Raw genomic sequence first — 14,623 nt, forward strand, 5'->3', positions numbered from 1 at the left:
TCGAGATGGCCATGAACTTATTGTAAGAACCCAGAATAATGTTAGTGTACTGTATTTTCCATACTCACCTCTCAAACCTCATTCTGTGGTTCCTTTGCATTTGTTTCACTCTTTTATGTCCCTTATTGGTGTGAACAGGCCCTTAAATCGGTGCTATGCATGTCTGGTAGGGAATTATGTAGGTGTTTTTCTAAGTTAGGCTGGGTTAGGGTCCATAAGTACCAGTCAAGGCAGCAGGGGCCCAGTATCCGGACGGCCCACTTTCCGGACATGCCTTTGGCTCTATTACGTCAGATATTGGAGGGATTACTGTCTCTTAATACTTTCCACAATCCTTGTCTATCCACCCTGTCATATGCTTTCTCCAAATCCATGAAGGCCGCATACAACTTCTTTCCCTTCTCTAAAAACTTTTCCACTAAAGATCTAAGAATGAATATCTGATATAAACAACCTCTTCCCTTCCTAAAGCCTCCTTGTTCTTCTCCAACTAATTCCTCTGTTATTTCCCAAACTCCATCAATAAGTCGTTTTTGTTTTTGAAGGCTCCAACATGCTTGCATGCGTCAGCCTTGGTCACCTAATGGCGGCTCGCCATGCTGCACGATCTATTGCAGCCCCCCTGTTCAGTCCCTTAACCCTGAGGTCACACTTAATGACCTCGTCCCATGAATTTCTCAGTCTACCCCTCACAACCCCACCCCCAACATTAACACTGCTCACCTTCTGCACCCAATTATCATTCCCCATCCTCTCTACATGCCCAAACCATCTCAATCTACCTCTCCTCATCACAACACCAATACAATGCAGTCTCATCCTACCTCTCAACTCTTCCATCGTAAACCCAGCCCTTCCATGCAGGGACGCACTGCACATACACCTAATCATTGTCATTTCTGTACGTCTGAGCCTGCGAATATTCTCCTCCTTTACTGCCCAGGTCTCACTACCATACAGCATTACACTCCTAAAATAATGCTGCATACAAAGACGCCTCAGCACGTAGGGAGAGTCCTCTCAATGTCTTGAGAGGCAACAGCTCCCTGAACTTCTTCCAGCCACTTCTCACCCTAGCCACAGAGCTAGCTCCAGCCCCACCTCCAGCACACATGTCGTCCAAATAACAAAACTTTTCCACACACTCAAAAGATTCACCAGCAGGTTCAATCCTTTCACGCCTAACAATTTCCACCTGCTCTTCCCAACATGCCACACACATAAAATCAGCATTATCTCGCAGTCTACCTCTGATACCACTACATCTCTTGTGCACCAATTTATCACAAACACTGCACAAGATGGAATTACTTCCCACGCCCTTGTGGCAAACTGCACATGGCCACTCCCCTTGTGTTTGACAGTACTGCCACCAACCCTAGATATCATCACTTTTGTTTTATCTGTCAATGAGTATCTTACCTTATACTTTTGCTATTACAATAAGAAGACAAATGCTCCTATGATTACCAAACACTTCTTTTTCCCCTTTTCCTTTGTACAGGAGCATAATTATACCTGACTTCCAATCCTTCAGACCTTTACCTTCCTCTCAGGCCAATCTGCACATCTTCCACATCCATTCTACTACTATCTCTCCCCCATGCTTCAGTATTTCACCGCACACTCCATCAATTCCTTGGGCTTTCCCCAATTTAACTTTCTTCATTGCTTCCACAACTTCCATCCTACTGATTTCTTCCTCTCTTATCACATCCCTCTGTCTCCCACATATTACCTAGCCACTTACACTTGCATTACTTTCATGCTCTATGTTCAACAATTCCTTAGTGTGTTCTCTCTATCCACTCACTTTTTCTCCCTTCTCCACTAGTAATCTATGGTACAGTTTTTATCTTTCACTCACCAATTAACTTCTTTGGCACCCTGTCTAACTCTCTTTACCTCTTTCCAGAACACTTTCTTAAATTCCCTTCACTTTACACTCGAATACCTTCCAAGTTCCTCATCCATTCTCTTTTTATTCTCTCTTACTAATCTTTTCACCAATCTCTTCCTCTCTACATATAACTCTCTCTTCCGTCTCTGAACTTCTTCCACGCCCGTTTCTCCTCCACTCACTATATGCTTTCTTCTTTTGCGCCACAGCCTCTCTTGTCTCTTCAATCCACCATGCTGTTCCCTGAATATACACATACAGTAAAAAACAGATCAAGTTTACTTTTTAAAATATCAATAACACTGGCTTCTTCCTTACCAACTGCCTCTGCTTGTTTCTGCGATGCATGATGAAAGGCTTGGCACACAGCATCCAGGGGCAACAGAGTAGTGCAATTATAAAGAAGAATCTCTGTAATCCAAATTGTCCAGCAAACATGTATGGAGAGCAGTTTCCACGTGGCTCTTCATACGGTTTCACCAACACCTGAAAGATTAACAAATAATGATTCATCAGTACTTATGATTTCATCCTTTTCAGCCCCACAAAGAATCTGGGGGCCCAGGGCTAGGCCAATCAGTCCTAACTTTTAAGGTGAAGGTGATCAGCCTGTTTGTCCCTGGATGGTACCACGTGAGCAATAAACCATAACCAACCCTCGGACATAAACCCTTAAAGACCTCTTCCGGTGGGAGTGACTGCCAGTGTCCATTTAGTTATATGGTTACCATCAAACATAATAAATTATTTCCTGGATTACATGAAACCATTTGGCTTGATACTAGGTACAAGTCACCTGAAAGTTGCACTACATAACTTGCCTCCAATATCTGAACATGTAATACTGTAGCCCATCATTCCATATTTTTTCATTACTGTTACCTTTTTAATACATATTATTCTGTACACAAGCAGGAGCAAGGTTGCCTATTCCAAAGATCCAATAGTCCACCCATATACTGACAGCAGGTTCCACCTTCTCAAGACAGTCGGTGGGAACTAATATCTATCATCTCTGCTAGGGATACAACATTCAGGAATGGTGTAATTATACAGTATTTGCAGGATGACTTCATGAAATGTCATCTGGCTTTTTGGATATGCAGTGAAAAATGTTTTTCAGCAATACTGAATATACTACAGTATGGTAAAGTAAGGAATGTGAAGGTGGATGGAATAGTTGGTGAGTGGGGTGTGCCTGCTGAGATAGATGAAAATGGCAGTGCATTAGTGGACATTTGTGCTGGGAGGGGGTTGGTGATAACCAATACCCTCTTCAGGCATAAAATGATCCACAGGTATACATGGTGAGTGATGAAAAGGGTGGGTGGTGAACTGAATGAAAGGAAGGCAATGATTGATTATGTGTGTGTGGATGAAAGGATGCGAAGATGTGTAATGGATGCAAGAGCTTATAGATGTTGGGGGAGTGGACTTTCTGACCACTACTTGGTGGTGGCCAGAATTAGGATCCAAGTAAGATGGAGGAATAGAAGGAGGGAAAGATGAGAGGAAGGAGTAGTTGCAAGGAGAGTGGAAAGGTTACAAGAGGATGAGAAAAAGGGAGAGTATAAGAGAGAAGTGGAGGAACGATTGGGCAAATATGAATTGGAGCAGATGGGGGACGTGGAAGGTGTGTGCAGGATATTTACAGAAGAAATATGTGCAGCATGTGATGTGGTGTGCGGGAGGAAGAGAAGACGAAGGGGGGGTGCAAAAAACACCGTGGTGGACTGAAGAGCTGGGACAGGCTGTGGCCTACAATGAATGGATGAGAAATAGGGGCGTGGAAGAAGTTGAGAGGTGGAAGAGAGAGTTATATGCAGAAAGAAAGAGAGAGGTGAAAAGATTAGTAAGAGAGAGTAAGAGAGTGGATGAGGAATTTGGAAGGAATATGAGTGTAAAGTGGAGGGACTGTAAGAAAATGTTCTGGAAAGAGGTGAAGAGAGTAAGACAGGGTGGAAGTGAGGTTAGCAGGGGAGTGAAAGATAAAAATGGTAGATTACTAGTGGAGAAGGGAGAAAAAGTGAGCAGATGGAGAGAACACTTTAAGGAATTGTTGAACATAGAGGATGGAAGTAATGCAAGTATAAGTGGCTGGGGAATGGCTGGGAGAATGAGGGAGGTGAGAAGACAGGAAGAAATCAGTAGGACAGAAGTTGTGGAAGCAATGAAGAAAGTTGAATCGGAGAAAGCCCCAGGAATTGATGGAGTGTGTGGTGAAATGCTGAAGCATGGGGGAGAGATAGTAGTAGAATGGATGTGGAAGATGTGCAGATTAGCCTGGGAGGAAGGTAGAGTCCCGGAGGATTGGAAGTCAGGTATAATTATTCCCTTGTACAAAGGAAAAGGGGAAAAAGAAGTGTGTGGTAATCATAGGGGCATTTGTCTTCTTAGTATAATGGGAAAAGTGTATGGTAGGATACTTATTGACAGAGTTAGAGAAAGAACAGAGAAATTAGTTGGAGAAGAACAGGGAGGCTTTAGGAAGGGAAGAGGTTGTGTAGATCAGCTATTCATTCTTAGATCTTTCGTGGAAAAGTTTCTAGAGAAGGGAAAGAAGTTGTATGTGGCTTTCATGGATTTGGAGAAAGCATATGATAGGGTGGATAGACAAGGATTGTGGAAAGTGTTAAGAATATATGGAGTAGATGGGATGTTGTTGAATGCTGTGAAGAGTATGTACGATGGTGCGAAGGCTGCAGTGCGTGTATATGGTGAACTAAGTGAATTTTTCTCTTTGAAAGTTGGGTTGAAACAGGGATGTGTCATGTCTCCATGGTTGTTTAATCTGTACATGGATGGGGTAATAAAAGAGGTACAAGGTAGGGTAGTGGATGTTGGAGTGGCCCTGGTGAGAGAGGATAGTGTTTGGAAACTCCCTGTACTGTTGTTTGCAGATGATACTGTGTTGTTGAGTGAAGACGAAGGGGAGCTGCAAGGATTGGTGGATGAGTTTGGGAGAGTGTGTAAGAAACGGAATCTAAAGGTGAATGTAGAGAAGAGTAAAGTGATGGTCTTTGAGAGAGGTGAAGTCAGTGAATGTACAGCGAGGTTGGATGGTGAGGAATTAGAAAATGTGAGTACGTTTAAGTACAGTACTTGGGTAGTGTGATGAGTAAGGATGGAGGTTTGGAGGGTGGGTGAAGTTCATGAAAGGGTACAGCAGGGAAGAAAGGTTGCTGGTTCTTTGAAAGCAGTGATAAGAAACAGGGAAGTGAGCATGGAAGTGAAAAAGTTACTACATGACAGTATTGTGATACCAACTATAACATATGGAAGTGAAGCTTGGACGTTGTTGGAAGGACACAAGTCAAGAGTGAGAGCAGTGGAAATGAGTTATTTAAGAGGAGCCTGTGGAGCCACATGGAGAGACAGGCTGACGAATAAGGATATAAAGGAGCGTTGTGGTGTGGATGTGATAGGAAGGGTTATGAGGAACACACTGAGGTGGTTTGGCCATGTGGAGAGGATGGAGGGTGAAAGACTGACGAAGAGAGTGTATGTGAGTGAGGTGGAGGGGGGAAGAGGGAGGGGGAGTCCGAGGATGAGATGGAGGGATGAGGTGGAGAGGTATATGAGAGAGGGGGGTGTGAGTTGGGAGCAGGGCAGTGAAATGGCGGGGGACAGCGCGACTTGGAGGCGATTTGTTTGTGGCCACCCCAAACGGGATTGAGGCGTCTGGCAATAGATAGATAGATAGAAAGACATCACTAAATCCAATCTCATTACATTAGATGGTGTCCAAGCTTGAAACCATGTGGTATTCACAACTAAGTGCTACTTCAACTGACACTAATTACACTTGTCTTTGGTAGGGGCATACTTGGCTGTGCTTACTTATAATGGTGCATCTTTATTAGATCACAGTAATGGGTTACTGTCTGTACAGAAGAGCAGCATGTCCTAAATTTAAAAGCCAAAAGCTTTGAAGGCAAACCATCACCTCATTATGTACTGTACATACTTGAGAGTTAAATGTGGTCCAGCGCAAGTGCATTAGATTAGTGACTTAGGAGAGTCACTTTTGTTGTAAAAGTATTACCAGCATTTATCCAAGAAGTGCCAAAATAAACACCTTTTCAAATAATTTCTATATCAATACTGCTAAATAACACTGGTTATCTTGAACATACTGTATTCATGATAAAGTCTTCATTAAGGATTCCTGAACAAGGCAGTACAAGAGAGTACCAGTACACGAATGGCAGTACTGACCATGTTGATAAAGGTGATTAGGATCGAGGGAGCACAGGCTGGTGAGACAGCAGGCGAACCTCCAGGCCCATACCACACCCACTTGTGGAACACTAAAATCACTAAGTATCCAAACAGGCATGACATGAACAGAACTTGGGGGATAAATTCACAGTACATGTTCAGTGCCCTGTTGAAGAACCTGGAATTGAAAATACTGAAATAATGTGGCAAGAAGGAAAAAGTATGCAAAGTTTAACTATAACAGTACTTTGATCTTTTTAATGTTCATTTTTTTTCTTCAAAACAACTAGTTATAATCTATTAAATTATTATTTCCACAACTAACCTATGATTCCACACACTGAGGATGATTCCAAACATCATATGAATAATTCCAAAGATAATGGATATTTTCATTTTATACGAATTATAAAAATTTATCTTGTTATTTGCAATCTGCCACATGGGATCAAGACCAAATGGATACGGAACTCCATCATATTGGTCTGCCTTTGCCGGGTCTAGTGTGAGTTCCTTATTCTTCATCACCGTTGGGATTCTGCAAGGAAAACATACATAATCTTTATGACCATTTACCAATCAATATACTGTACTAAATCTGTCATGGATGCCAAATAATACCTTACTGTAATTCAATGTGGTAATACACATACTGCACTGAATTAAACTTGCTATCAGTTAGGTAACTGAACTTGCACAGTTTTTTTTAACAATGCTACACTGATGAAGTTCCTGAAGTCATCTGCTGACCTAAGTAACTCCATCTGAAAGGCAGCAAGTTGCTTTAACATGTTTACAATACTTAGCAATATTCTATAAATACAATATTGTTCAATACTAATATCTGTATATAGCAACACTTACTCAAAATTTGCATGCCAGGATGAACCAAAGATGTTGATTGCCTTTGAGAATACATCATTATACACCAGTCCAGTGTACATGGAGAATAGTCCCATCAGTAGAATGATGTACCGACCACCAAAGAATATATTCCATATCTACAAAAGAAAAATAAATCAAAACATATATATGAATGATCACATTGTATTAAGAAAAAAAAAAAAAAAGTATCAGCCTATCCTTTAACCTATTACCCCTATGGAACACACCCAAATTTTCTTCTGGCACACTTCATATGGAAAGCTTGATGCTTCTGTTTATTACTACAGCACAACTAAGCCAGCAACACTTACATATTAAACAAAAGGATATGCTTTATTTTCCCTTCAATCATGGTAAATAATATTTCACTGCAACTTACATTTAGCACTGTACAGTACTCAGCTCTACATTTACTTGTTTTGAACCAAAGCTTGGTTATTGTGAATGCTCCAGATTATAAAGATCATTCAGTTATTATAATCCTCTTTCAAATCTAATGACAATGGAGAATGAAAGATAATCTAACAATTGAAGTAATATAAAGATGTGAGAACTATCTAACCTTCATGCAATACACTTGCAGCCTCTGTATTCAACCCTGTTTCTTATCAAGGCTTCTTCAGCACTATTTTTCTCTCCTGATGCACTATACTATCCACTTCCTTTACAAATTTACCTCTCCTGTCTATCAATTCAACTCTTACCATCCACTAGCACAAGATATCCTTAATCTACTTTAAATACGTCTCTTAAGACTAATGTAATAGATCATTTTACCTCATTATCAGTCTTCTTAGCAGACAGCGGCTTCTCTCGCCAAACCATCCACCCACCAAAAAGAGCCATGATAATGCCATGTCCAAAGTCACCAAACATAATGGCAAAAAGGAATGGGAAGGTGATGATGGTGTATGGCGCTGTGGTAAAGAAGGTACCTTTCTGTAATACTTGTGTACACTGTTTTACAAGTACTATACAGTATATACCAATACATATTGTATATGAAAAATGAAAAATATTAGTAATCAATTATTAAAAAATGCAGCATGGAGAGTTGTCATTAGGTGACCAAGACCAATGCATGCAAGCCTTTTGGAGCTTTTATAAATGAAATGAAACGAGTTTAAGTGCACTCACTGAATTATGGCATATAATGATGTGTATGTGGTTCAATACAAATTCTCATATACTCAATCCTCGTAAATCGCATGGTCATAAATCAAGGATTCATAAATCAAGGCTAGGTGGCCGTCAGACTGCCGGCAACCTTAAATCACTGTTAAGTCACGAAAATCATGGACCTAGGCATCCAAGTGTGCCTCTTCCGAGGAGAACCATAAACCGCGGCATTCAAACTGAAAATTGCGACCCAGCAGCCAATCACCACGCGTCCCTGGTGGCATATGTGCATACTAATGCTGCCATGTTGCTGTTGTTCTTGTCCCGCCAGTCCGCATATTACAGACCGTCGCCGTGGAGTACGAGAGTTACCTGCCTTTTTTGTGCAACTTCCCCCCGCCTCCTACCTGCCATGGCCCCTCCCGACCCCCCGCTGAAGCGCTCTAAGCAGCATGGCGTCAAGAAGCTGCCGCAGTTGTTGTACAGTCAACGTTTGGAGCCCATTTGTCGTGTTAGGGGAGAGAAGTTTTCAAAGCTGGCGAAAGAGTTTGGGAAGAACGAGTGCTGAGAGGTTCTAAGTTCTTCCCAACACCACCCCACCCCATTCACTTAAGCAATTTCATCATAGGATTAAGGTGAGATCCCTTAACATGGCTTATTTCTATTTAATACATGCAATGAATATTCCTAAATTTTGTATGTTTGTGTTTGATGGTGCCTAGATAGGTATAGGTAGGGTGCTGTGGGGGCAGGCTGGCCAAAGTCCAGACCCAAATTAATTTTTCACATTTATCTATCTATCTATTGCCAGACGACTCAATCCCGTTTGGGGTGGCCACAAACAAATCGCCTCCAAGTCGCCCTGTCCCCCGCCATTTCACTGCCCTGCTCCCAACGCACACCCCCCTCTCTCATATACCTCTCCACCCCATCCCTCCTTCTCATCCTCGGCCTCCCCCTCCCTCTTTCCCCCTCCACCTCACTCACATACACTCTCTTCGTCAGTCTTTCATCCTCCATCCTCTCCACATGGCCAAACCCCCTCAATGTGTTCCTCATAACGCTCCCTATCACATTCACGTCAACACCACAACGTTCCTTTATATCCTCATTCGTCAGCCTATCTCTCCATGTGGCTCCACAGGCTCCTCTTAGATAACTCATTTCCACTGCTCTCACTCTTGACTTGTGTCCTTCCAACAACGTCCAGGCTTCACTTCCGTACGTTAGAGTTGGTATCACAATACTGTCATGTAGTAACTTTTTCACTTCCATGCTCACTTCCCTGTTTCTTATCACTGCTTTCAAAGAACCAGCAACCTTTCTTCCCTGCTGTACCCTTTCATGAACTTCACCCACCCTCCAAACCTCCATCCTTACTCATCACACTACCCAAGTACTTAAACGTACTCACATTTTCCAACTCCTCACCATCCAACCTCGCTGTACATTCACTGACTTCACCTCTCTCAAAGACCATCACTTCACTCTTCCCTACATTCACCTTCAGATTCCGTTTCTTACACACTCTCCCAAACTCATCCACCAATCCTTGCAGTTCCCCTTCATCTTCACTCAACAACACAGTATCATCTGCAAACAACAGTACAGGGAGTTTCCAAACACTATCCTCTCTCACCAGGGCCACTCCAACATCCACTACCCTACCTTGTACCTCTTTTATTACCCCATCCATGTACAGATTGAACAACCATGGAGACATGACACATCCCTGTTTCAACCCAACTTTCAAAGAGAAAAATTCACTTAGTTCACCATCCACACGCACTGCAGCCTTCGCACCATCGTACATACTCTTCACAGCATTCAACAACTTCCCATCTACTCCATATATTCTTAACACTTTCCACAATCCTTGTCTATCCACCCTATCATATGCTTTCTCCAAATCCATGAAAGCCGCATACAACTTCTTTCCCTCCTCTAGAAACTTTTCCACGAAAGATCTAAGAATGAATATCTGATCTACACAACCTCTTCCCTTCCTAAAGCCTCCCTGTTCTTCTCCAACTAATTTCTCTGTTCTTTCTCTAACTCTGTCAATAAGTATCCTACCATACACTTTTCCTATTATACTAAGAAGACAAATGCCCCTATGATTACCACACACTTCTTTTTCCCCTTTTCCTTTGTACAAGGGAATAATTATACCTGACTTCCAATCCTCCAGGACTCTACCTTCCTCCCAGGCTAATCTGCACATCTTCCACATCCATTCTACTACTATCTCTCCCCCATGCTTCAGCATTTCACCACACACTCCATCAATTCCTGGGGCTTTCCCAGATTTAACTTTCTTCATTGCTTCCACAACTTCTATCCTACTGATTTCTTCCTGTCTTCTCACCTCCCTCCTTCTCCCAGCCATTCCCCAACCACTTATACTCGCATTACTTCCATCCTCTACATTCAACAATTCCTTAAAGTGTTCTCTCCACCTGCTCACTTTTTCTCCCTTCTCCGCTAGTAATCTACCATTTTTATCTTTCACTCCCCTGCTAACTTCACTTCCACCCTGTCTTACTCTCTTCACCTCTTTCCAGAACATTTTCTTACAGCCCCTCCACTTTACACTCAAATTCCTTCCAAATTCCTCATCCACTCTCTTCTTACTCTCTCTTACTAATCTTTTCACCTCTCATTTTCTTTCTACATATAACTCTCTCTTCCACCTCTCAACTTCTTCCAAGCCCCTATTTCTCATCCATTCATTGTATGTTAGGGGAGAGTTATTATTCACAAATCACGGAATTCATAAATCACGGCAGTGGTCCAGACTCAAATTGCCGTGATTTACGAGGATTGAGTGTAATTATGCATTATAGTGTATGTGGGAAACAAAAAAAGGGGAACATACTGTACTGACCTGGGTTTATTTCTCGATATGTAGCTACACCATATGAGTCAATTAAAGCCTGAAAGGCTTTGGTAAATTTGTTTGTTCTGTGGAAAGTTGGTGGTGCTTCCTGGGTACTTAGCCTGTTTAAAATGGCAGGCAAACTTCCACTCTTTTCCTGCAATACCACAAAGGGTTAGCAAAATCCAGTCCCAAGTGAAGCAGAAATTTGGCGAATACAAAACTTCTGACAATATCTCCACAAAATTCAACATTTTACTTGTTATGAAATGTTAGAAACATGATGAACAATTTACAGCAGATTTATCATTAAAACAAAATACAATGAAATTACAGTTCACTGGCAAAAGTCTCAACACAGAAGGTATTTTCAAATAATATTTTTCAATGTGTTATATGCAGTCCTCATTAAAAGCAAGGATATGTTCAAAATTAACAAAAAATAATTCCAAATAACTGGCAAATCAAATTTACAGGTTGCAGTGATACTGCATTTGTCAAATTTTCTGTAGAGTAATTTGCAGTGGGCTTAATAGACAAAACAAAACCAAAAGGCAACTTATAATGAGGAGTTGATATACTATGGTCTGATAATCACTGGCTTGGACTAAACTATACTGTACTGTACTGTACTAACTGTGCCACGACGAAGAGCCAGTTGGACATCCTCTAAATTGGCCACAGGGATCCAACACTCTGCTATGAGGCCATTTTGAATGACATCAAGGTTGAACATGTTAAGGGTATGGTATATGCTCTTGATCTTCCACACTTTCATCATCCATGCCCGGATGTCACGAGCAGCAGATACCAGCACACGATGACGGTGATCTTGTGTTTGACTCAGCACCTACCAAATGTTAGTGTAAATTGTTAAATATATATTATTGGTATCTGACTCAATCTCCTCACCAAATATTGACATAAATTAACAGTAGATCATGATACTGAATATGAAACTTCTTACTAATGATCAGAGGATATGATGCCAAATACAGGTATAACCTGGATTAACGATACAATTGGATAAGTGAAAACTCATCGTTAGGCAAGGTATCGTATCTCGGGGTAGATTTAACATGTAAAGTACTGTATAGGGATGTGTTTTTGAGCCTTGGGTTCCCCCCCTCCCAAACCAAGTCCTAAATCCACCCAAATGAGTCCTAAAACAAGTTTAAAGCCAATCTAAATGACCTGACAGCTGTAAAGGAAGCTAACCTAAGCCTAACACCTGTAAATAACTCACTAAAACCAACAAATAAAATCTGAAAATTGTCAAATGTAAGTCTGAAAGAAAAAAATTACAAAGTTCACCCCACTTATGGCTAAAACGCATTAAGTCCAAAAACAGTTTATTAATCAGCCTAAACACACTATTTTATTCTAAAATATCATCAAATTTGGCAAAAAAAATCAAAACCTATCGTTAAACCAGGGTTTGGTCATCGCTAGGTGGGATATGGTGGTATTTCTAACCCCATCGTTAGACAGGGTATTGCATCTAGAGGTATCGTATATCGAGGTATACATGTACTGTGTGTTCATCTTTGGTGGCAGCAACAGAGTTCTATCTATCTATCTATCTACTGTCAGATGCCTTAATCCCATATGAGGAGGCCACAAACAAATCGCCTCCATGTCGCCTTGTCTCCCGCCATTTCACTGCCCTGCTCCCAACTCACATTCCCATCTCTCATATACCTCTCCACTCCATCCCTCCATCTCATCCTTGGCCTCCCCCTCCCCCTCTCCCCCTCCACCTCACTTACATACACTCTCCTCGTCAGTCACTCACTCTCCATTCTCCACATGGCCAAACTACCTCATGTGTTTCTCCTAATGCTTCCTATCACATCCACATCCACACCACAATGCTCCTTCACATCTCCATTTGTCAATCTGTCTCTTCATGTGACTCCACATACTGCTCTCAAATAACTCATTTCCACAGCTCTCACCTTGACTTCCGTCCCTCCAACAACATCCAAGCTTCACTTCCATACGTTAGAGTTGGTACCACAATACTGTCAAGTAGTAACTTTTTCACTTCCACGCTCACTTCCGTTTCTTATCACTGCTTTCAAGGAACCAGCAACCTTTCTTCCTTGCTGTACCCTTTCAAGCACTTCACCCTCCAAACTTCCATCCTTAATCATCACACTACCCAAGTACTTAAACGTACTCACATTTTCCATTTCTTCATCATCCAACCTCACTGTACATTCACTGACTTCACTTCTCTCGAATACCATAACTTTACTATTCCCTACATTCAACTTTAGATTCCGTTTCTTACAAACTCTCCTAAACTCATCCACCCAGCCTTCCAACTCCCCTTTCTCTTCACTTAACAACACAGTTTCATCTGCAAACAATAGTACAGGGAGTTTCCAAACACTGCCCTCTCTCATTAGGGTCATTCCAACATCCACTGCCCTACCTTGTATCTCTTTTATAACCCCATCCATGTACAGACTGAACAACCATGGAGACATGACACATCCCTGTTTCAACCCAACCTTCAAATAGAAAAACTCACTCAGTTCACTATCCACATGCACTGCAGCCTTAGCACCCTCATACATACTTATCAATGCATTCAACAACTTCCTATCTACTCCATATATTCTTAATAAGAAAGGGAGCCGGAGGACAGGTTTAGGTAGTGGAGAGATGGTATGGGGTACAAGGGCTTCAGGGTAAATGCAGATAAAACAAAAGTGATGATATCTAGGGTTGGTGGTGGTACTGCCAAAGACGAGGGAGAGTGGCCAAGTGCAGCTTGCCACAAGGGCGTGGGAAGTAATTCCATCTTGTGTGGTGTTTATGATAAATGGGTGCACAAGAGATGTAATGGTATCAGAGGTAGACTGCGAGATAATGCTGATTTTATGCATACGGTGTGTCGGGGAGAGCAGGTGGAGATTGTCAGGCGTGAAAGGATTGAACTTGCTGGTGAATCTCTTGAGTGTGTGGAAGAGTTTTGTTATTTGGGAGACATGTTGTGTGCTGGAGGTGGGGCTGGAGTTAGCTCTGTGGCTAGGGTGAGAAGTAGTTGGAAGAAGTTCAGGGAGCTCTTACCTCTCCTGACATTGAGAGGACTCTCCCTACGTGCTAAGGGGTCTTTGTATGCAGCATGTGTTAGGAGTGTAATGCTGTATGGTAGTGAGACCTGGGCAGTAAAGAAGGAGGATATTTGCCGGCTCAGACATCCAGAAATGACAATGATGAGGTGGATGTGTAGTGCGTCCCTGCGTGCAACGTCTGGGGGGGCTGGGTTTACAATGGAAGAGTTGAGAGGTAGGATGGGACTGGAGTGTATTGGTGCTGTGATGAGGAGAGGTAGATTGAGATGGTTTGGACATGTGGAGAGGATGGGGGATGATAATTGGGTGAGAAAGGTGAGAAGTGTTAATACTGGGGGTGGGGTTATGAGGGGTAGACCAAGAAAGACATGGGACAAGGTCATTAGGCATGACCTCAGGGTTAAGGGACTGAACAGGGAGGCTGCAATGGATTATGCAGCATGGAGAGCCGCCATTAGGTGACCAAAGCCAATGCATGCAAGCATGTTGGAGCCTTTAAAAACGAAACGAAACAAAAGGAATCCTTGTCTATCC

At 42.1% G+C, this 14,623-nt stretch overlaps 1 protein-coding gene across 1 annotated transcript in view; it reads right to left on the reverse strand.

Moving 5' to 3' along the window:
• LOC145412588 (V-type proton ATPase 116 kDa subunit a 1-like) overlaps positions 1-14,623 on the reverse strand; it is a 105,044-nt gene that overhangs the window by 19,917 nt on the left and 70,504 nt on the right. Inside the window, exons 8-14 of the mRNA XM_080282495.1 lie at positions 11,641-11,853; positions 11,013-11,160; positions 7,784-7,923; positions 6,986-7,122; positions 6,447-6,659; positions 6,119-6,299; positions 2,219-2,386 (exon numbers count right to left, since the gene is read on the reverse strand). Of these exons, the coding sequence (XP_080138621.1) occupies positions 2,219-2,386; positions 6,119-6,299; positions 6,447-6,659; positions 6,986-7,122; positions 7,784-7,923; positions 11,013-11,160; positions 11,641-11,853 (1,200 nt within the window). The remainder of the gene's footprint in view (positions 1-2,218; positions 2,387-6,118; positions 6,300-6,446; positions 6,660-6,985; positions 7,123-7,783; positions 7,924-11,012; positions 11,161-11,640; positions 11,854-14,623) is intronic.

This window comes from Coenobita brevimanus, chromosome 93 (assembly GCF_032717465.1).
Source record: "Coenobita brevimanus isolate Jiangsu-jjx chromosome 93, ASM3271746v2, whole genome shotgun sequence".
NCBI lineage: Eukaryota > Metazoa > Arthropoda > Malacostraca > Decapoda > Coenobitidae > Coenobita > Coenobita brevimanus.